This window comes from Drosophila pseudoobscura, chromosome 2, assembly GCF_009870125.1.
Source record: "Drosophila pseudoobscura strain MV-25-SWS-2005 chromosome 2, UCI_Dpse_MV25, whole genome shotgun sequence".
NCBI classification, from domain to species: domain Eukaryota; kingdom Metazoa; phylum Arthropoda; class Insecta; order Diptera; family Drosophilidae; genus Drosophila; species Drosophila pseudoobscura.
In genome coordinates this window covers 19,601,720-19,626,337 of record NC_046679.1, presented here as the reverse complement: position 1 = coordinate 19,626,337, position 24,618 = coordinate 19,601,720, and the positions used below count along the sequence as shown (strand labels likewise).

General features: G+C 42.2%; 1 protein-coding gene across 1 annotated transcript in view; it reads left to right on the top strand.

The window, feature by feature from the left end:
- Positions 1–23,264, top strand: part of osy (ABC transporter oskyddad) — a 47,506-nt gene extending 24,242 nt beyond the window's left edge. The window contains exons 3-9 of the mRNA XM_002137610.4: positions 7,125–7,284; positions 7,738–8,000; positions 8,116–8,209; positions 13,775–14,202; positions 14,331–14,550; positions 21,953–22,130; positions 22,200–23,264. Of these exons, the coding sequence (XP_002137646.2) occupies positions 7,125–7,284; positions 7,738–8,000; positions 8,116–8,209; positions 13,775–14,202; positions 14,331–14,550; positions 21,953–22,130; positions 22,200–22,954 (2,098 nt within the window). The 3' untranslated portion in view covers positions 22,955–23,264. The remainder of the gene's footprint in view (positions 1–7,124; positions 7,285–7,737; positions 8,001–8,115; positions 8,210–13,774; positions 14,203–14,330; positions 14,551–21,952; positions 22,131–22,199) is intronic.
- The last annotated feature ends 1,354 nt before the right edge of the window (positions 23,265–24,618 follow it).

Genomic DNA, 24,618 nt, shown 5'->3' with positions numbered 1-24,618 from the left:
TTTATTTGATATACAAAATACCCGACTACGTATATTACGTATACACATTGTTATGCACCCCCCTCTATGCAATTTTGTCTATGACAAAATGGCTGCCATTCCAATCGCTAAATTGTTAATTACATGAAATACCCGAACTCGTACGTATATGTACGCCAAATTGCATGGGCACTTTCCTATTCATTGCGGATTCGCACGCACGCAAAAATGCAATGCGATAAATTTAAATAAATACGTATATGTACGTACGAGTAGGGGTGCGGATTCAGGAGACGCCCCCTCCCACGTTTAGCTCGTCAATGGAGGCAACACAAAGGCAGATACAGGGCTACAAACATAATCACAAACCAGTAATTGACATGTGCATCTGGCCGATGAAGCTGGAAACTGTACGAGTATCTGTATCTGTATCTGGATGTGGCTGATGCGGGGCTTACGTGTTTAGGGCAATTTGTCTCTCAGCTGATTTTGTTGATTTACGCTGCATTGTCGTGATTTCGTTTAGGCTGTAAACAAATGGCCAAAACAAAAGTCCTACACTGTGATTTTGTTAAATAACATTTTCACATTTTCCATTCAGCAAATGGCACAATCAAAATGTCTAAATATTTGTACAATCCCTGGACAATGGCAGTACAATGAAAAAAAAACACCATATTATAATTAAGTGAGCAACACTTTCAAACCAAATCTGATTAAATGAGGAGCAGCCCGAAAAGAGTGAGATGTATAGATATGTAATAAAGTGTGACAGAAAGTGTGACAAATTGTGTGCATAATTAGATAATAAATTAACTCTCGTTCAATATGGAAAAAAGTGCGGATGTGAAGGGCTGACTCTACGGTGATAAAAATTTATGTCGAACATGAAAAAATTAACCAATTAATATGCATAGTTTTTACAGAGCTATGAAGGGTATAAGCTGGATATACATCCCCATGAGATAGTTAGTGGCAGAACACCACAAGTTAGAGACAAAAAACGAAAAATTCAACAGCAACAACTGTCAACACGTGCCACAGCGAAAGTAGCCATCTCAGCATTCTTGATTTGTTTGCCTTATTTTTTACTGCTGACTTTTCAACGTGTTTGTACTTTCCGGCAAAACCGCAGAGCTTCCACATACTCGTACTTTCAGTATTATATTTCATATAATTTATATGGATGTGCTGCCCATTGGTGATTCCCTGAGAAGTTTAGTGGGAAATTAATGCCTGTCCTTGAATTTTTCATAAACTGCCAATTCAACGCAAAGTTTGCACACATACCAGCAAACAGTAAACACGCGAGGCACACACAGATACGATACGAGGGAATGGACGGAGAAGAAAAGTTCGAGGAAAAGTTCATTTGGTCCAAGTGGGCGGCGGCGAATTCTTTTAAAAAGCATCTTAATCAGCAGTAAATTCACAACTAATCAGTAGCCCCATTGTTTAGCTCTCTTCCTGCGTCTGTGTCTGCCTCTGCGTCCATCTCTATTTCCTCTGGTTTCTGCTTCTGATTCTCTTTCCCCGCAATTGGAATGCCAGCTCACATATTTGTAACAAGCGCATTAGCAGCAGCAGTTCGATCCAGGCCAACTTATTGCAACATAATTACAAGTTGCAAGTGCTGTGGTGCATAATAAGTTGGGGTACAGCGGGTCGTATGAGTGATGGCGACAGGTCGAGCTTGGGGATTGGTTATTTTCTCTGAAGTTTCCACTCAATAATGTAATTACAAACTGTTTTCTGGGTGCTCTTCTACGAAACCAAATCTAATTACTTATCTAAACTGTATTCTTTTGGAGTAATTGTGTTTGAATGCAAATTAAATTGCAAATATTTGGCATTTATTCCAAGACAGAATACCCCGGCATGACCCCGCACTCCCTGGCATATCCGTCTGCTCATCTCTGGCCGAGAGAATGCACTCTCGAACGCTGTCTGCCCCGGCGCATTGAACTTACTTTTAATTATGCTGCAAGACAGCAGACCACGCCCGGCCACATGGACACGGACACGGACACGGACATTGTTTGCGCTTCGCCTGGGCTCTTGGCTTAATAAATTGCAATTGTTTGCAAGCTAAACTTTGTTTCTCTGGGCTCCTTCTCAGGACTCTCAGGGCATTCAGGGGTGCCTGCTCCGTGCTGCCATGTCCATGGCCCACTTTTGTTTGTTCTCCGGCTGTGGTTGTGGATTTTGTAATTGGTTTGGTCTGCATTTGACAAAAAAGAGTCGAACAAAAAATGGAATCAAGCGCAAGAAAGTTTATCATTATGGCCGGCGACGGACGGTAAACAAAGTTTTTCGCAAAAATTCAGTCGCAGAAAATATACATTACTTTTTTTATATTTTTGTATTTCAACTGCGGTTTGTCTGCGTGTGCGGTTAACGAAGCAAATAGAGAAATGTTCACACAGTGCTGAAGTCAAATATTTGGCCAAAAGTTCCATAAGCCAAATAGCCAGACAGTCGACAGGGCAGCCCGGCCTCTTGCAAGCTCGGTTTGATTTTTGCCATTTAATAAGCAATTGTTGCCTCTCCAGAAAAGTTGATTAACATGCAAAAAGCAACAAAAAAATCAAAACAAAATATAAACAAACACTGTTGAGCAAACGAAAGAGAAACTAAATATTGGAATACAGGGGAGTACTGGTACTCGTGGAGATGAAATGCTGCCAGAAGGGGTAAATTGTTTAGATTACAGGGAGCATGGAAGGACACTGATATGCAACAGACACGCTGCCAGACAAACAAACAGAGAGAGGCAGAATCAGGCCAACAAAAAGGACTGGACATGAATGCATCCACAAGGGAGAAAGAAAAGTCTTCTTCAAAAACAGAACACCGAACCGAAGCCAAGCCAAAGTCCTGGAGGAGGCAGTTACAGATCAGAAAAGGCAGGACCAACATGTTATTGTTTGCATTTGTTTTTCCATGCCATCATGCCATCATAGTAGGGAGCAGGGAAGGGAATATTTCAAACCCCACAAGACTCGGGTTAACTTGGCTAGCAAAAATATTTGGTTGAAAGCGTACGAAAGAAGAAAAGACCGACTGTGCAACCGCAAGTTATAGGCGAAGGTCGGACGGGGGGCGAGCGGCGGGGCAACAAATAATAACCGAGCATTTCCTGCTTCCCCTGCGCTCGCATTCCTGTTGGACAGGACATGAAATTGTTTAAATTATTTACACAAGCTGGAAAATTAAAATGGACAGCTGCTGTGGCGGGTGGCGGGGGAGTAAAGCAGCAGCCAGTCATTGTTATGACTGTTGCAACTGCTTGGGTCAAGTGCTGTGTTGCTATGTTGTATCTAGCACGTACATGACGGGGCATAGGGTGGGGAGACTAGAGTGGCAGTGGAGTGGAAGTGGACCAGTAGTCACTCCAAAACTGTAGTTCATAACTTTTCATTCTCTCTCCCATTTTCTCTGTGTCCTTTTTCTACTTTGTTGTGTCTTTGGGGCTTATCTTTGGTCCCAGGCAAATTTTAATTATTAGCATACATTCCCAGAGACCCGAGACCCGTCTGAGTTTTATGAGTTTGATTGTTCTCTGCTCTGCTCTGTGTGCTACTCACATTGTGTATGCGTAATGCGTACGTCTGTACATAATTGGAAAAAATCAAGCGTACGCCATGGTGTGCCATTGTCTTTGACGAAGGAGAGAGGTTAGCAATCGGATGGCCATAACACACAGCTGCTACAAGTGCACTTGTAGATGCCCTGCCTTCCAGAAGAGTGAGTGGAGCCGAGAAGGAAATAATCAAATTAAATGTTGACTGAGGGTCCTGTTTGGCCCTGTTCCCTGGCAGCTATTGCTGGCTGTTATTGCTGCACCACGAAATGTTTCAGATAAAATGGCTGAATTTAAGAGCAGCCTATCACAGTCGAAGACTCAATTAATCGATGACAATTCAATTAGCTCCGAGCCCATGAAACAAAAAGGATTCATTCCCATTCTAGAAAGATGGAGAGAAGAGATCTCTCTCACAGCAAACTTTTCTTCCACATTTCGAGCGTCCTTCGGATGGCAGGCAGCATTGTTGGGGCAAACTACTAAACAGCTGAACAGCTGAAGAGTTCGGTGTGGGAATTGAATGGCCATAAGAAAAGTTTACCGTTTAATTGGACAGGCAAATAGGCAGCAGGCTGGAGGCAGGGAGGCAGGGAGGGAGCGGCAGCGACTCGTTGAGTGTCTAAATGTCAGTAAGTTTCTCCAGTTTTCCCAGCTGCTTCAGGGAGGTGGAGGGTTTGTTCGCTTTCGGCCAAACAATGAGCTAAATTTTCCATGGAAAACTACTAAGTAAGCTTGTTAATTAAATACGCATTACCGCCCCTGTAATTGCCTGTGACGCGCTGCTTAGCAACAACTACAACCACTACTCCACTACACTCCCCACCACCGATGCATCGGTGGCAAATGGGGGAGCGAGACAAAACCTAATTGTTAAAGTCAAGTGCAAAGTTTTTGCAAAGTCGGGGCTCCCCACAATCGTCAATATATCATGGCAGAAATAAGCAGACATTAAATTTAATTACCCAATGACACCTCGACCACAGGGACAGAGACACGGCCGCCCATTGCTGGATAGCGGAAAAATAATTTTAAATTCAAATATGAACTTAATGATCCTCGCGATTCGCGACTCTGATACTGCAAATGACAATTAATTAGCGCATATTTCACTGCAGTCGCAGTCGCAGACCCCAGTTGCAGTTGCAGTCCGCATGTCAAAAGCCATTTGCCTCACACAAATCATCAATCACGACCTCCCCCAGAAAATAAGTCGCGGAATGCATCAAGCTCCCGAGTAACTGCAGCAAAAAAGGTTAATGGGTTAAAAAATCAACCTCAACTCGGGTCGTCAGCGCCAACGTCAGCGTCTGCATCGTTGCTTATTGTTTGCATTGTTTTCGAACAACAAAAAACAGGGCAGAGGGAGTTTAAAAAAAATGCGCGCACCGCAGGTACGACTATGTTGGGTAATTTGTGAGTTGGAATGTTTTTTAGCGGCAGACTTAGCCGCACTGCAAGCGTTTTTACGGCTGTGGCCTTTTCTAACACGACACTCGGCCATTTAACGCTTTACGGCATTGGATTTATGCAACGTGATATGCAAAATGCCATGGCATGCAAATGCAACCGCTAAATGCAAGGAAATTTCCAACAGGAAAACTGCAAATAAAACCCGGGAATGAATACTCAATTGGGTGTATACTCGTAAGGATGTCGCACTGCAAGATATCCGCCAAACAAGTTGTGAATTAAATTTGTAAACATTTTCTTTTCTAAATTATTGCTGGCACATACAATATTTATATTTAGCATTTAAATTGCATAGCTAAAATTCAATTAAATGTTTGTCTCGCATGGTCGAAATTTCCTTTGTTTTCTAATTGAGCATATTCTATAAATTTCTCCTATTTAAAAATATATTTATGTTAGAACTATTGAAGTGATGAAAATACACTCCAATGCCTTATACAATATTTTCCATTTATTTCAACAAACTCTTTATATAATTTTTGATGCAGACTTAGTACATTTAATTAAAGCAAATATTTTAATCAAACAGTTCGAGTTTGTTAAAGCAGAAACGCTTTATAAAAGCCAACAAATTATCAGCTTTTTGTTAGTTTTTATCACTGCTCTTCAGCTTTAGCAGAGTTTAATCATATCTGGCCTCATTGTTCTACCCGCTGCGGGTGATGCCCCCTCCTCCCATCAACTGGCCAACTCGGGTGTCCTTAAGCTGGCCAGAGCAGAGCTGTGCTTTTATTTACCCCTTTGGCTTTTGCTTTGGCTTGAACAAGTGCGGCTCTTTTTGCCCCCTTCGGTGCGCTCACACACACTCACACCCACACACCAATAGTGAGTGCAGTCACTTCGACCTGCATGTTATTCATGGATAAACACACACACACACACATAGATACACACTAACCGACCTCTAACCGCGACCGTCCTCCAGCCCATCCCCCTGGAGAGGTATCCTCCCCTCATCTGCTCTCGGCCAACTGCCAGACCAACAATTTTCTAAACTCGCGCGCTGCGCACGTAATAAAAAATACGGCAGCTTGGGCTATGTTGTTGTCGGTGCATCTGCACTGCAAAAAAAATAAACAGTTTCACAAACCATAGAATTTTTCGATAGGTGGTATAAATTCCTGTTTTTATCATAATAGAATATGGTAATTTTTTTCAGTGTGTTGGAAGGATGGTTGTGCAGAAAGAGGAGGCCGACTGGCGCGCTAAGCTGTGCTAAACATTCCCTAAATATATTTTGCAACAGCTCCTCCACACACACACAGACGCACATAAGATAAGCGGCGCACATACCGCACCAACCCGAACCTGAACTAGCGGGTGGTAGCGCTTGGGATTTGGGTTTGGCTTGGGATGTTCCAAGGTGTGTGGTTCGAGGTGGGCGTGGGTCTAGGAGAACACAGAGAGCGCACAGAGCAATGAAACTTTTTGCGCCTGAATATTTTTGCAAAACTATTCACAGTTGATTTTTCACCTGATGCTTTTCATCCTAGTACTCGTACGTCCTCTGCCCAGTATCTGTGTGTGTGCGTTTGAGAGCGAGTGGCTTTGTGTGAGTGCAGCTGCAGCTGCCTCTGGGTCCAGTGGGTATGCGAGTGCTTAAAATATTTGTCCGCCCGACTGGCATCCACCTGCCAGACTCCCCACCGAGCAACTGACTTTGGCCTAGAGCCTAGAGCCGCCTTGCGTATCCTTTATAGGGCCCCAACTTAAATGGAGAATCCATTGCCGCGCGTAGAAGTGCTGCAATGCCATGTTCAGGTAAAATTTTGCATTTGGCCAGAGCAGACTCAGGAGGGCCTTTTTTGCAGAGCTAGTTGTTCAAATTAAAACTATTTTTTAGAGCCTTCCCTATTTTAATAGATTGCATATTGAATGCAAAGCAATACTAAGAAAATAATGAATATAAATATTTAATTTAAAACTATAGGATATTGATTTTTCTTCCTTAATAATATTGTTATATTTAGTTACCCGATCCGCGTATATTCTTCATGGAAGCTTTTATATTTACCTTCGCTTAAATATTTGATAAATAAACCCCTTTAAGCTCCACTAACCATATACCGTTTCCCATCTTTCATTGCAGCTATGGTCTTTTGGGCGCGTCTGGATGCGGCAAGACGACTCTGCTCAGCTGCATCGTTGGCCGGCGTCGTCTCAATTCGGGAGAGATTTGGGTGCTCGGCGGACGGCCGGGATCCCGTGGTTCCGGTGTGCCAGGACCCCGAATTGGCTATATGCCACAGGTGAGATGACCTCACAGTCTCTGTGCTGGCTGCCTGTGCCACTGCCTCTGTTGCTGGTAGTTGGTGAATTTTTCATGCGCTTTTTATTGCCTCATGCCCCATTCGACTAAATTAAATAAACGCAATAAAATGGTGAAAGCACAAAAGAAAACATATACCCAGGAAAAGTTTTAAATGCCGCACACACAGAGCGCACAAAACTTTTAATTTTCAGAATCCATAAGAATACCTTAACTCTGACCCAACTCTGACTCTCTGGCCCTCCACCGCTTCCCCCTTCTCCTCCTGGGCCAGAGTCGAGTCATAAACAAGCCGCGCTGGAAAGTAGGCAACAGTTTTTCACTACGCTTGTGCAAGGAAGGGGCAGGTGGCAGATCTGGGGCATGTGGCATTGTGGTGTTTGTGCAGGTGAAAATACTATAATATCCGTATTCCAATTTGGGTTTATTGCAGGAGATAGCCCTTTACGGCGAGTTCACAATGCGTGAGACCTTAATATACTTTGGCATTATCTCGGCCATGCCACGCAGCGACATCGAGGATCGCACCGAATTCCTGCTCAAATTGCTCAATTTGCCAAATGGCTCGAAATTTGTCAAGAATTTGAGTGGCGGCCAGCAGCGACGCGTGAGTCTGGCCGTGGCCCTACTCCACGAGCCGGAACTGCTCATTCTCGACGAGCCCACAGTGGGCGTGGATCCGGTGCTGCGACAGAGGTGAGTTATTCTTCAGGATTCGTGCACTCTTTCGGTATGGTGTGTGTGTGCTCTAGTACCAGTGACAGCTGATTAACTCCTTCATTTACTCCTCTTCATCTCTCGTTTATTACAGCATCTGGGATCATTTGGTGGACATTACAAGAAATGGTCACACAACTGTGATAATCACCACGCATTACATAGATGAGTGTGCCCAGGCGCATATGGTAAGTGAAACCAGAAGGGAAATGGCAGTGGAAGCGGCACTGAAGGGCGGCCAAAGTGTCAATGGCCTCGGGTCGCCCACGCATTGTTTGTACGGGTGATTTATTGTCGGCTCTCTCACATCTATTTGTACTATGCCGCGTATGAGCAATATTATTCCGTCGCTGCCGCTGCCGGTGACGCTGCTGTTGCTGTCGCTTCCGGTCGCAGCTGAGGTGAAAGTTCAGCTGGCAGCACGCTTATCAGCTCAAGTGAGGGCTGTCAACATGCGGTGCTAAGTGCTTCCGCCCGCCCTCTACTGTCTACTGTCGTGGCAAATTTGTATCCTGCGCGCTGCAACAAATCTGCGTCCTGTCTGAAAAAAAAGAATGGAGCAAAACAAAAAAAAACAACGGTCGAGTAGAATATTACAAGCGGCTGCCGCTGTTGACCCATGGCCGGGGCTCCAGATTTACGAGGCATTTCCGAGCGAGACACATTGCAAAAATTTACTTCAGATTTATTTATGTCGCACACATGGGAGCGGCTCAGGTTGAGAGGGAAAGGGAATGGGAGCAGAGGAGTGGCGTGGCGTGATCCATGGGGATAGGGAAATATAACTGCGTTAGTCATTTAATGCTGCAGCAAGCAATGAACTTGGCTACAAGAAATACAAAAACACACGAATAAATCGTGACAAAGCTCACAATGGACAGCCAGATAGGCAGATACATATCCTTCTCGTACAGATACAGATACAGTCATGCAACACGCACAGGACGTGGGCACACATACATAAAACAAACAAAGTCCTTACAAGCTCTCAAGTGGAGTGTGAGATGGTTGAGGAACGAATATATCAATGACAACACTTTGAAAAAGATTGATGCTGGGAAACAGACAAGAGATCGACTCTTGAGTCGACTCCACACCGAACGGAGCCTACTCAGTCACCGCTTAAATGGAATGATTGATTTTCTTCAAGAAATTATTCATTAAAGACATTTGTTTAGGATGGACCAGGAAGACCGCTAGCAAATATGATCTATTATTGAAAAATATATCACATAATTTGCACTCCTCTTTGATTAAATTCCACATAAATTTAATCGTGCGCTTTAAGGAACTTTTATGTCTACATAATTCATAGGAAATCCACTCCCAATAGAAACAATCTGCCGGGCTCGGGTTTCAAAAGCTCTAACCCCACTTGACCCCCCAAAGGACATTCAAAGAGGTAAATGGCCCACATGCTGTGTGGCTCTCATCCCTCATTCTAGGCACACCTCCGGAAGACACACTGTTGCCACGCCTCCACCACCACCCCGCCAAAAGTCGTTGCGGTAAAGAGTTATGGCCAATAAACAAAATCACTGCCAGGAATAGAAAACACGGGGCTTTGTTTGCGGGAAAATCGGGCATTCGTCGACACTTGGGACTCGCCACTTGGCCATGCCAATGGGCATATCTATGGGTTCTCCGGATGACAAACAAAACAATCGACTGAGTCGCAGTCCATAAAACAATAAGCACCAGGACGCACCAGGGATTCACCGTGGAGACCCGTTCAGTTAATCTATCGGCAGCCCGTTGAAATGCGAATTTAATACGAATTGTTGGTTGAAATTTATGGTTTATGGGAAGCCCATTAAAATGCCAGACTCCTCTACGTGTAAGGCCTCCCCTCCCCATTCCGCCGCCCACACGTGTATGCAAAGCCCTGCTGTGGGGGCCCGACCGACTGGAGATCTGTCTGTGTAACTTTTGGTGACAGTGTTTAATTGCTCATATTGAACACGTGTTGGCAGGAAGGAACAACAGTCGCATCTCAGCCTGGGATTGGGCACGCCTCAGTAGCCCTGACGACTGCTCTGACTGCCGTCTGTGTGAGTATTATGGTCGGCAGCAAATTGCTTTTTCAGCTTTTTCACTTTTTCGTGGCACGCTTTGGGTCTCCGCTTTGGTCAGCTCAAGTTCTGGCCAGAGCTCCAGTCCAACAACAGTGCAACTTCCGTCGAGTTCTCGGTCCAAGGCAGTTATGTGCACATATTTTCTCGCCAATTCTGCACGTCACGAGGAGTTCACTTGAGTTTTCCCTCGGCTTCGCTCTGTTTTTCGTGTTTTCTTTTTCTCGGATTTTTTTGTTGTTGTTGTTGTGCCCGCTTTTTTTCCGTTGAGTCAACAGAATTGCGTATCCAGAATGGGATTCCCCGACCAATGGATGCTAAACCACTCGAATTGCCAAGTGCTGGGGGGCTCACGGATAGACACATACTCGTAAATTTAACAGCCTCCGAGCTAGCCCTGATTGAGCAAGACACTTCAATTGGCACCTACATGGCACTTGATCTACGTATTCCCGCTCCCTATTCGACCGGTCCCATTGCAGGTCTGGCATTAAATATTATTATTGCATGTTGGCAATTTATAAGCTGAAAATTCATGTGGCTATAAAAATTATGCGCATCACGGTGCCACAAAAAATGGCTGTTAGTTTTTCAGCTTCTGCTGCTGCTGCTGCTGCTACTGTTGTTGCCGCTCCTGGCGGTGATGGTGCACTCAAACAAAAGCAGAAAGCATTAAACATAATCGTAAAATGCATTTACGACTGTGTGTATCTCTGCATCTATGTTTGTGTGTTTGCGCTTGATTCCCAGTGAGTGTGTGTGTTGAAAGTTTTGCGTGCTTAAATTTTGGTTATTGTTATTTGTACGGTGCAGCTATTAAGAGTTTTATTTTAATTGAAATATATGTATAGGCATTAAAAAACCGCACACACACGTCTGTGCTGCTGAGTTTAGAGTTGCTGATGAGAGAGTTGTCTGTTCTGTCCATTCGATCCCATGCCTAGTGCCATCATCTTCACAAAAGCCATAAGATTGCCATGCCGATTATTAAAATTTAATATGTTACAGAAAGGTATTAAGTACGGAGTATCTGCATGTTTATTTATTGCCACAACATAGGTTATTTATGGCTATGGCCGTTTCCATTTGGTGAGCAAATTGAATGCCGGCCAAGTAATTGGACAAAAAGGGATTTAGTTATGGACTTTAATGGAATATTTTTCGGTTCTCTTCATTGCTGTTTCTCTAAAAGCATTCTCTGCTTCAAATTCGTGTGAATATGGACCCCACATCAAAGCTGGCATCCATCCCATTATGACACAACATCAACGCCTGCACTGGTGTCGTCATTAGCCCCCGACTGCTCCCCACACAACCTCTAGAATCGCCCTACCTCCCCTATTATTTCTCCCTCCACTCCTGGCGGGGTCATCCAACCCGGACCACACAACAGAATGGCTTCTCCACGTCGCCATCTTCATCCTCCCTCTAACAAAGTGCAGCGCTTCAGTTTTTTTGACAGACATTGCTCCCCAAATTTAATGTCAGCCCTGCCTTTGCCTTGGCTCCTGGGAAAATGTTGGTTTACAGAAAAGAAGCAAAAAAAAATTAGGAGAAGCCAAAGCCAAAAAGAGAAAGACCAGGGGAAAGCGTAGGGACGGCCAGCCGAAGCAAAGGGAAGGACGAAACGAAAATCGCGTATACGCCACATGGCCACAGAGTGAAGACTGTCTCTGACTGTCCCCAGCTGTACATGCAGCACTTTCAGCTCTAATAAATGAAATCAGGGAGCGTAACATTATGTGATGGATATATTGTTACGGATACGAGCTGTGTCCCACGCGAGCAGAACTCTCGTCCTGCCTTTGCCCTGCGCCTTTAATAGTTTATATTGTTTCCAGTTGCATTTTCTCTTATGGCGAGTCCTCCTCCGTTTTATTCCACTTTTTCTGTCGCGTAATTTTCCGCATGTTGCCTTTGAATATGCAAAAAAAAAACAGACGAATACACAAAACGAATATCCAGCCAAAATGCAAATGGACAGTTGAATAATTGCTAAAGCTGATGAATGACAACATCAGGGGAAACCATCACTTGGGCCACGGGTTTGCCAGAATTTCCTGTGTTGTGCTGATGAAGTGCTGATGGTTTCCACAACCACTTTGATTGGCATTTTAATGCGATGTTGCACGTGGCATGTTATTATGCATTAAGCTCCTTTGCTGCTGCGGATGCTGCTCCGCAAAATTGGTGCATAAAAAATAATATTAACAATTCATATAACTGTAAACGACCGAACAGGGTGTTGGCCACCTCTCTTACCTCTTTTTATGGCCAAGGCATTAAAGTTTTTAGGGTGGCCTCTAAAAGCAAAATTGAATAGTTGAGAAGTTTGGGTCCAGATTCTAGCTTCTGTTTTTAGAGTTAAAGTTTTTTACAGTAAATATTCAGCATATATGTAAATACCGCCTTATCTCAGTCGAGGAAAGTCTTATTTAGAGGGGATATCCATATGGGTATAATATAATAAAAATGGGAGAGTATTTGCTGTGAAAAACAATCCTTACTTGGGATCCAAATTAAAGAAAATAATAAACACAACCTTGAAACATATATAAATCTAGCCTTCAGCGAACATTTAATAAATATTCTAGAATAAATTTCCATTGCGACGCCCACCCACCCACTAAGTGGTACGATACGTAACCAGCCAGGCCATAAATATCGTGTGCATTTTTCAATTTAACCATTTCCTCCTGCGTGTGCCGAGGAAAATTATTTATGGCATGCAAAAACTGCTCCGGCCATAATAATGCACATCACATACTTGTTGGGCCAATAAAATTACAATTGCCTGTTTCTGCCCAGGAAGTTTCTAATTTGGTTTTCCATTGCAATTCAATTAAGACGTTAATTGGCTCTGGAGAAGTCGAAAAGACAGAGAGACCCATAGACCAAGATACGAGTAGAGAATTAGCCAAAAACACAACAGCCAGCGGTGGTCTGGGCCCGAGGAAATGGACGATTTCCTGGCGACCAGGCCAAAATCAGACCAGGCCAAAGCGAAGCCAAATCAAGCAGCAAAACTTTTGTAACTAGCTCTGTGGTTTATTTAGCATAGAATTTCTATGTGCAGTCAGGGGTGGAGATTCCATGCAGGAGACGGAGACGGATACTGCAGGGCCTGGGACCACTCATGTGCATGCCTAATGAAGCCATCCAGAGAGCGTTGGAATTGATGAACAAGCAGTTGACGATGAAGAAGACGCCTGGGAAGTTTTGTAGCAGGCGGCAAACTTTGCCAGGACTTGGCACAGGACAGGACAGGGCATCGCTCAGCGCAGAGCGATGCCCTATATGTGTGTGTGTGCCTGGTGCCTGGTCATGTACGGACACAGAAATCAATTAAGTTAATTTCCGCACGTTGCGTGAGCATCGACAGGCACTACAAGGACAAGGACGAGGGATTACCAGCAGACTAGAACCTGAACTTGGGACGGGAGTCAATAAAACTTTTCATCGACAACAAACGGGATGTGCATAATTCTGCCATTGACTGGAAACAGAGAAAACTTTACAAAGATTGTCTGTCGGAGGGGAAGTGGAACTTGAACGACGAACGACTCTCCATCAAAGTCAAAAAGTTTAATTGGCTTGGCGACACTCTTCGAGGAGCACGCTCCAAATCAATTTGCTAACAAAATGTTTCTCTCTTCCCCATTTCCCCTTTTTGCTGTACAGATTGGATTGCTACGCGGTGGCAAGATGTTAGCCGAGGAGTCGCCGGACTATCTGAGGCAGCAGTACAATGCGGACTCACTGGAAGCTGTTTTCCTTAAGCTCTCGGTGATGCAGAATATGGGCAAGCGTCGTCGCTCCTCCATTGCCCAGGAGATAGTCGAACAGGTGACGGTCCCAGCCATCTCCAATCCTGCCCTGGACATGTCCGATGAGCAGCATGCCGCTGAGATTTCCGGCGAGTTCGGCGACAACATATCGATGTCCTCTGCTGCCCGGGACCCCATCACCAGCACAGCCCCAGTTGCTCCGCCCTTGCCGCCTGCACAGGAGATACCCGCCTCCTTCTGGTACAACCTGCATGTGATGCAATCGCATCATCTGCACGCGCTCATTTGGAAGAACTTCCTCTGGATGATGCGGAATGTGGGGTAAGTACGGTGTATAAGAATACCCATATAAGCCATGAACCGTGCTCGAGTTCGGCTCTGGTATAATAGAGTATCTTGTGCATCAATCAGTACGAGTATAAACGAACTTTCGGTTAATTTTCCAACAGGGTAATGCTGTTCATTGTGGGCCTGCCTGTGGTCCAGATTCTGCTGTTCTGCTATGCCATCGGCCATGATCCTACCGGGCTCAAAGTGGCCGTGGCGAATCACGAGATGTCTGAGGAAATGATTATGCAACAATTCTGTCCAGTGAACTCCGGATGCAATCAGACAATGCTGAGCTGCCGCTATATCGATATGCTGGTCAAGAACAAGAGCATGGTTGTGGTGAGTGCAATGTAAATTACCTTTCCTCCCCAGAGACAGAGGGAAAGGGACACAGAAGCAGGATGAGCAGAAGCAGAAGGAGCAACACCCCGGGGGTGCAATATCAGCTGTCATTGGCTTTTCGGTTAAATTGTGCAGTGCGAACTTTACAATAACCACTCATGTAGCTTATTCAAGGATGCTCCCAGTACGCTGCCGCTGCCCAGACCCGACCCTGTTGGCCATTCATGTAATTTATTTCAATTTGTGAGGACAGGCAGAGAGCTGCTCCTGTTGGGTGGCCTGGCCCTTCTGCTGGAGGCTCTTCAATCTACTGCACACATCATCTCGTCCTCCCCCACTCCTAGCTCAACTCCTGCAAGGTCTCTCCGTATTCCGAGTATCGACTTGGCATTGTCTTGGCTACTGTTTGCCCCTGCTCCAGCCAGACAAATGTGGATGCTTCTGCTTTGCCCTTGGTGTTGGGGCGAACACAAATTACAGCTGCTTATCTTTGGCACAGCAACAACGGGGCCGACTGTCCGGCAGTCTGTCGAGATCATCAATAAATTTACTGTCCCGGCTTTGGGCCCGGCTCTGGCTCTGGCTGTGGTTCTGGGCCGGGACAAAAGTAGTAGGGGGAGGCATGCCATGCCGCTTGGGGCAATTTATTGCAAATTACGCTTCAAAAACAAAGTCTCTTTTGTTGCCTAATTTGAGTTTCAGTTCGAGGCCTTGCCTCTCGACTTCTGCTTATAATTTCATGCATTTTATATTAGACACTCAAGCAACAGCAACGCCGAGACCAAGTCGGAAATTTTTCACCATTAGTTTTCTCAGAAAACTTGTCTTAAGGAAAACACAAACAAAACTTAAATTCTTTCGGTGGAAAAGTTCATGCCAAATTTAAAGTTTTCTAAAAGGTTTGTTTTTTGGCGCGAAAGCTGTTTTCAAGTTCTTAGAGTGCCCCAAAATTATACTCAAATATTGTTTCATTCAATGTCCAAGAAAATTCCCTTAGACAATCCATTGTTTTCCAAAGAAATAAAACGGAAACAACATTGGCCGTATCGTGGAATATCCAATAAAAACGAGGGGGAACGTTGTGAGTTGCTGCGGACACCGCAACTCTACATTTATACCCGATACTTAGTCAGTATGGCTCTTCTCCGGCAGACGCCGCTAATATTAAACGGCACGACAAAGAGTTCGTGCGAGAGAGTCAGAAAATCAGTATGAACATGTCGTCGGGCGCTGCGTAGCCACTGCAAATTGATTTGTTCCTTTTGGCTATAAAAATGATCCAATCAGAACCAGATTCAGCAATCTGATAGCAATCTGGTCATTCTCTATGATTGCGCGTTTTTAGTTTTCTGGAATCTTCAATATTGTGGACGCCACATATTTTCGTCCTTTGTGGAGGTCCCTTCCGCCTCCTGTGGGGCGAAATTTTGAAATGTATGTGTAATATTGACATATTACAGAAGTCTGGATACAAAATGTCGTTGCTCTAGCTCTTATAATCTTTGAGCCCTAGGCGCTTATAGGGACGGACAGACAGACGGGGTTCAATCGACTCGGCTATTGATGCTGATCAAGAATATATATACTTTATCCCTCTGGACGTTACACACCTCCATTTTCACCACAAATCTAATATATGTATATACGCCTAAACTCATTTTAAGTATCTTGATTTTTATTGAATAATTATTATTTTTGATTTTTATTGAATAATTGTTATTATAATTATTATTCTTGATTTTTATTGAATAATTATTATTTTTGATTTTTATTGAATAATTGTTATTTTTGATTTTTATTGAATAATTGTTATTATAATTGTTATTCTTGATTTTTTTGAATAATTGTTATTATAACTATTATTCTTGATTTTTATTGAATAATTGTTATTATAACTGTTATTCTTGATTTTTATTGAATAATTGTTATTATAACTGTTATTTTTGATTTTTTTTGAATAATTGTTATTATAATTGTTATTCTTGATTTTTATTGAATAATTGTTATTATAACTGTTATTTTTGATTTTTTTGAATAATTGTTATTATAATTGTTATTATAATTGTTATTCTTGATTTTTATTGAATAATCGTTATTATAATTGTTATTCTTGATTTTTATTGAATAATCGTTATTATAATTGTTATTCTTGATTTTTATTGAATAATCGTTATTATAATTGTTATTATAATTGTTATTCTTGATTTTTATTGAATAATCGTTATTATAATTGTTATTCTTGATTTTTATTGAATAATCGTTATTATAATTGTTATTCTTGATTTTTATTGAATAATCGTTATTATAATTGTTATTATAATTGTTATTCTTGATTTTTATTGAATAATCGTTATTATAATTGTTATTCTTGATTTTTATTGAATAATTGTTATTATAATTGTTATTCTTGATTTTTATTGAATAATTGTTATTATAACTGTTATTTTTGATTTTTTTGAATAATTGTTATTATAATTGTTATTATAACTGTTATTTTTGATTTTTTTTGAATAATTGTTATTATAATTGTTATTCTTGATTTTTATTGAATAATTGTTATTATAACTGTTATTTTTGATTTTTATTGAATAATCGTTATTATAATTGTTATTATAATTGTTATTCTTGATTTTTATTGAATAATCGTTATTATAATTGTTATTCTTGATTTTTATTGAATAATCGTTATTATAATTGTTATTCTTGATTTTTATTGAATAATCGTTATTATAATTGTTATTCTTGATTTTTATTGAATAATCGTTATTATAATTGTTATTATAATTGTTATTCTTGATTTTTATTGAATAATCGTTATTATAATTGTTATAATAATTGTTATTCTTGATTATTATTGAATAATCGTTATTATAATTGTTATTCTTGATTTTTATTGAATAATCGTTATTATAATTGTTATTATAATTGTTATTCTTGATTTTTATTGAATAATCGTTATTATAATTGTTATTCTTGATTTTTATTGAATAATCGTTATTATAATTGTTATTATAATTGTTATTCTTGATTTTTAATGAATAATTGTTATTATAATTGTTATTCTTGATTTTTATTGAATAATTGTTATTATAATTGTTATTCTTGATTTTTATTGAATAATCGTTATTATAATTGTTATTCTTGATTTTTATTGAATAATCGTTATTATAATTGTTATTCTTGATTTTTATTGAATAATCGTTATTATAATTGTTATTATAATTGTTATTCTTGATTTTTATTGAATAATCGTTATTATAATTGTTATTCTTGATTTTTATTGAATAATCGTTATTATAACTGTTATTTTTGATTTTTTTGAATAATCGTTATTATAATTGTTATTCTTGATTTTTATTGAATAATCGTTATTATAATTGTTATTCTTGATTTTTATTGAATAATCGTTATTATAATTGTTATTCTTGATTTTTATTGAATAATCGTTATTATAATTGTTATTATAATTGTTATTCTTGATTTTTATTGAATAATCGTTATTATAATTGTTATTCTTGATTTTTATTGAATAATCGTTATTATAATTGTTATTCTTGATTTTTATTGAATAATCGTTATTATAATTGTTATTATAATTGTTATTCTTGATTTTTATTGAATAATCGTTATTATAACTATTATTCTTGATTTTTATTGAATAATTTTTATTATAACTGTTATTCTTGATTTTTATTGAATAATTGTTATTATAACTGTTATTCTTGATTTTTTTTGAATAATTGTTATTCTTGATTTTTTTGAATAATTGTTATTATAACTGTTATTCTTGATTTTTATTGAATAATTGTTATTATATCTGTTATTCTTGATTTTTATTGAATAATTGTTATTATAATTGTTATTTTTGATTTTTTTGAATAATTGTTATTATAATTGTGCGTGCGAGAGAGACAGAAAATCAGTCTGCGCGTGACGTCGGGCGCTGCGTAGCCACTGCAAATTGATTTGTTTCCTTTGGCTATAAAAATGATCCGATCTGATCCAGATTCAGCAACCTGATAGATATGGTCATTATTTATGATTCTGCGTTTTTAGTTTTCTCGAATATGCAATATTGTGGATGCAACAGATTTTTGTCCTTTGTGGGGGCGGAAGGGGGTGTGGCGAAATTTTGAGATATACGTTTTATAGTGAGATCCAACAGGAGTACGGACACTAAATTTGGTTACTCTAGCCTTAATACTCTCTGAGATTTGTGAATATCCCCAGATTTGCAACCTTTGCGTGGGCGGAAGGGGGTGTGTCGAAATTTTGAAACAAACTCGTCTCGGTCTGATATATTAGGAGTGTGGATACCAAATTTGGTTGCTCTAGCTTTTATAGTCTCTGAGATCTAGGCGGACAGACGGACAGACGGACGGACGGACGGACGGACAGACGGACAGACAGACATGGCTCAATCGACTCGGCTATTGATGCTGATCAAGAATATATATACTTTATGGGGTCTGAAACGATTCCTTCTGGACGTTACACACATTCACTTTTACCACAAATCTAATATACCCCAATACTCATTTTGAGTATCGGGTATAAAAAGGTACACCTAACAGACCGTAACCTCCTTAATTTTCTTAAATTTTCAAATAACAATATAATAAAGAGCGGCATAGCAACAACAACAACAACAACACCAACAACCCAGTGGCATGCCCCAACTGGCAATTTGTGAAGAAAAGTTCTTACCTTTGGAAATTGAAAAGCAGCTCGAGTCCGCCCATCATACTTAATTTGTATAAATTCAAAGACTGGAGATAAAAATACGGAAAAATAATACGCGGCCGCGTATCTTTAGGCCGCATCAAAAGCCCGCCCGTGCTCGCCTCCTTCCACCTCCCGAGCCTGGTCAACCCCAAACCCAAAACCGAAGTGAATGGTGGGGAGCAGAGAGAGGAAGCAAAGTTAATTTTGGTCAATGAACAGCGTATCAACGTGCCATCAGCACATGGCCATTTCCAGGACCTTGAGCCATCTCACCTTTCCGATCTCCCCAGCCAAACGAAAAGCTGGCGGCGGCTCTTGAAAAAATTTGAATTTGGTTGCCGCCCTGCCACCCTGCCGCAGTGCTTCTTGCTTTTCCAATAACAGTTTTTCCGTGCTTTTTCTCAGCCAAAGACGTGTCAGGGTATATGGGTTTTTGTGTGAAAAAGATAACTGAATACCTGGTACATTTCTTGTAATATCTCAAGGGTGTTTTCATAGTCCATACATTCATAACGTTAGCTTTCGCTTCGGCTTCATTTCCGATGACAGCTTGCATATATTTGGCTCACCAAAGAGGAAAAGCGCATCAATTTTTGGGGAAACGCCACAATTGTTTTTTGGTCTTTCGCCTTTTGGTTGCTTGTTTTCCTTTCTCTTTTTCGTCCATCTTTCTGTAGATCAAACGCATTTCGGTTACCCTCGTCTTAACGACACAAAAATTGGCCTTTGTTTTGCGGAGTCCCTGCCTGGGGGCGACCGACTGAAAGGCTGCTGTAATAATTTTCACAAAACTTCTGCCCGAAAAGGGCGAAAAGTCTTCTGCCTTCTAATTTATGGGAAAATTGAAAAACATATTGTGGTCAGCCGATGTCGTTGGCGCTGGCGCTGGCGCTGGTCGCTGGGCTGTTGTCGTGGCTTCTAATTAAAAGTTCATTAGGCATGACAACGCTGCTCATTAGGCCAGGGCCAGGCCAGGGGGTGTGCCCAGATGCCGGAGAAACTGAACTTCGGTTCGGGGGGGTTCTGCTCGGATCCATTTTTTCATAGGAATCCCTCCTTGGCTACGCTTCTGATAGCACTTGATTAGCGACAAGCTTTAACTTCCAGAGAACGCAGTTTATAGTGTTTTTTTCCTTCTAGAAAGATTTTATGAGGCAAAGTTGGAGGCAAAGTCGAAACAAAAATTGCCAAGGTAGTAGAAGCTAGGGAATGGCTAGGGATAGGGAAAGTTTTTCCTGCTCCTTTCGAGCTCATTTGCGTAGAGCTTCCTCTGACCAAGTTGACTTCATTTGCGCATAGTTTGTGGCTCAAGTTTGTCATAAACAATGTTGAAGTTGAGGTTAAACAGTAGCATAAAAGTTGTTCAAGTCTTGCGGTTTGATTGTCTGCTGCTTGGTTGCTGATGAAGGGCTATTTAATATCATAATTTATGCCAAGTCTCTGGGGTCTCTACACAACAACTACTGCCACTAGAAGAACTTTAAGGTGTTCTCGCCTTCTTTTATCACAAGGCCATCGGCGAAACAAAGTTTCCTCCGAGCAAACACACATACCATTCAGCCATTAAATCTAATGAGGCCAATTAAAACCACATACTCTTACTCTACGCAGAATCCTATATGTAACATATCAGAGCCCATTGTCTGAATGTGTTCATTTGTCTCAGCATTAATGCGGCAATTGCGTAAATTTCACGCCTGCTGGAAAGGTTCTTTGCCCATCCCTATCCGTATCCCTATCTCTATCCTTTCTTGGGTTTAAATAACTGCATATCGAAGCCGCAAAATTGCTCAAGCTTAGCCCAAATACAAATGCCAATACACGCTCTATCCCATCCCATCCCAACCCATCCCATTTCCATGGCACGTTTTGTGGCAAGAAATCCCGCCTAGTCTGCGGCCTATTGTGGGTACACAAGTGGCTGCCAAAAAGTTCGGCAAAAGTTTTCCCTGCGAATCTCCGGCGAGAGAGCAACTTAATCAATGTGTGAGCACTTACAGAAACTAGCTTAATACCCGGAGAAGGAGCTCCACTCCTCCGGGGGCTTTCACTTCATTATTTATTTTTGCGTAGACCAGAACAGAAAAAAATAGGGCGGGAATGTAACGAAATGAAATTGTTAAAGATAACATGAACATATTGTTGACAACAGCTACACCGTAGGCTCCGCTTTCTTTTCTCTCACTCTCCGCGGAGCAGAGGATGTTACTGCTGCTGTCCTTTGTTCTTGATTTGTTTGCCTCGCTGAATTTATCGCTTTGCGCAAAGTACGCACATTAATTACGGGGAGTTACTTTTATTGTTGCTACAACGCCCAACATGCAACAAACAATGCGACAGGAAATGAAGCGACACATACACGCACACAATGAGGCACAAAGAGATGGCTGGCTCACAAAGCTTCCAAGAAAGGAAGTGCTCACGGGCAGGCAGGCATCGAGGCAGGCATCGCGGCCTGAATTCTCGACATGCGTTACTCAATAATTCAGCGGCTCGGGCTCGGGCTCGGGGTCCGCTCCGCTCTGCTCCACTCTGCTCTGCTTTTAATTGCGCAACAACACAAGTCATTCCGGCATCTGTCTGGCAGGTGCAATGACTTTTTAAGCTAATTGAATGAGCATTTGATTGACTGTTGGCATTTACCGTCACCCCACCCTGACTCTGTTCTCCCCAGAAATATGTGGACGACGACGAGGCCGCCTACGAAGAGGTGAAGCGCGGCAAGGCCTGGGCCGCTTTGGTAATCCAACCAAACTACACCTCGGCCCTAATGGAGCGTGTAGAGGATGGCCGATATGCAGAGGATGCCACCATCGAGGCCTCCGATCTGGGGGTGCGCATGGACTGGTCCAGTAAGTAGACAGTCTCTCTTAGTCGCCATTTGATTTGCTTTCGATAAATGTCTCTCCTTCCCTCCCCAGATCAACAAATCTCTACGCTGCTATACCGGGACCTACAGTACACATTCTTTGACTTTGTGGAGAGCATGCTGACCGAATGCGAGGTGAATCCCAAGCTCGGGCGCGTGCCCGTCTCAACTGAGCAGCCCATCTATGGCTATCGGAATCCCAACTTTACGGACTTCGCCGCGCCCGGCGTGATACTGACCATTATCTTCTTCCTGTCCGTGGCCATAACATCGGGTGCTATGCTGATTGAACGCAACGAGGGAATGCTGGAGCGGTGCCTGGTGGCGGGCATCACGGGCCCCGAAATCCTGCTCTCACAGGTGGTCACACAGTTCACGGTTATGCTCAGTCAGACGATCTTCGTTCTTATCGTCAGCTTCTACTTCTTTGAGCTAACTTTGGTGGGCGATATCTGGCTGGTGGTGGCTCTGTGCATCCTCAACGGCCTGTGCGGCATGAGCTTTGGGTTTGTCATCTCGTGCGCCGTCGACACGGAGAGGACGGCCACTTATGTGGCCATGGGCTCATTTCTGCCCATCGTGATGCTGTGCGGCATCATTTGGCCCATCGAGGGCATGTTCCCGTTGCTGCAGTTCGCCACCGCCTTCCTGCCGCTGACCAAACCCACGGAATCGATGCGTTCCATCCTGCAACGCGGCTGGGGCATCGACAATCCCACTGTCTACAATGGCTTCATTTCGATTTCGTCATGGGTGCTGGTGTTCCTTGTGCTCACCATCCTTTTGCTCAAATTCAAGAAAGGATAAGTTTTAGAGCTGTAGATTGAGCATACTTCTTATGATTTTACTAGGTTGTAAGGGTAGTCCGTACACTCTATGTCTTACTGTATGTCTCTTGTACAATGTTTAAATCTAAGATAGGTTCCGGAATTCAACTATGTCACTTTCTATGCATGGAAATTGTTGTGCCTTGTAGGTTTAAGTCCTCATGTCCTCACATCATTCACCTCCTTTCAGTACAATGAGAACTGTAATTACATCTGAAAACATTTTATTTATGCCCTTAAGCTTGTGAACAAAAAATTTGAATAAAATTTATAGATAAACGCTTACAAGAGATTTACTCCACAAATTAATGCGAGAAAACTCTTCGTTTGCGTTGCTTTGGTAATTGTGATTTGTTCACCTAGTACTAAGCTTTGGGATTGCTTTGATTACATACGGAGAGCAAGCAAAGCTGGAAAATTCCCAGAGCCAACAGTCCTAGTCTCTGGCTTCATTGTAAAAGTTGGAGCCAAGTGGTCCTGTGGTCCTTTCAATCAGTCATTGGTTTTGCCAATATTTATTTACCAAGTATCTGCAATCAAAGACCATCAGAAAGAAAAAGGAGCTCCCTGTTCCGTCAGCTCTCTTTTGCTCACAGTTTGTTACGAATACTGTTCCAGTTCCAGCATTATTTGTGCGGCCCCAATGGGAGATGGTGAGGGTGACTCGTTTTCGACACATTTCACATTTTGTGGCAAAATCAATTAAACCGGAAATGCATGTAGACCATGAGTGAGTGGCACACACACACCACACATACACACGTGCAGCAGGCAGAGAGGCAGCATCCGCTTAACACGAAAATTCAACTTAACAAGCGAACAAAGTGCCTGGTGAGCCAACGACTCGAATGGAGTTCTGACTGAACACAAAAAAAAAGGAGAGTAACTAGAGAGAGAGAGGCAGAGAGAAAGATAGAGAGAGAGAAAGTGTGCTTGTGCTTTTAGGTGTTACATATGCATATGTAGGTCAGGCCAGCATGGGGCGTGGCTGAAACAACAGTAACTTGATCCACATGTCGTCCGTTTCCGTGACTGTCACACTGGGTTCGGATTGCATCGATGGCAAAGTTCAGACTTCATTCTTCCTCAGTCCCTGTGGCCAATGTCCTCCATCATCAGCGCTGGAGCGCTGGCAAATCAGTCAGACGATGGCTGCCATCTCCTTCAGAATGGCGCCCGAGACGTGTGTATTTACAATTAGATATCCGTCAGCAATCTATATAACATTTCAAAGTACCAGAAGGACCAGATGGAACAGCGGGAGTCGCATTTGCCATTATTTTTTCCACATTCCTCTTTGAATTGATTCAGTGTGTAAGTGGGAGGAGGAGTCTTTGAGTCCGTCGGTGTCTGTGTCTGTGTCTGGTTCTGTGGATCTCTCTCTCGTCCATCCATTGATTACTCGAGTGTAGCTGACGGCGGCACTCGAGCACATAAATTGGAAAATTCAGCATCCAGGGGCAAAAATCTCATTTTCATTTCATCCAGAGGTTCCGTTCCGCCTTCTTCCTATCTCTCGCCCTCCCACATAATTGAAAGTTCAAAGTTTTCGACTTGCCGCTGAATTAATTTTTCAACTTCATAATTTCACGTGCTCCGTGAAGCTTTAATAACAGCATCCCCCAGCCATCGCCATCCACGAGA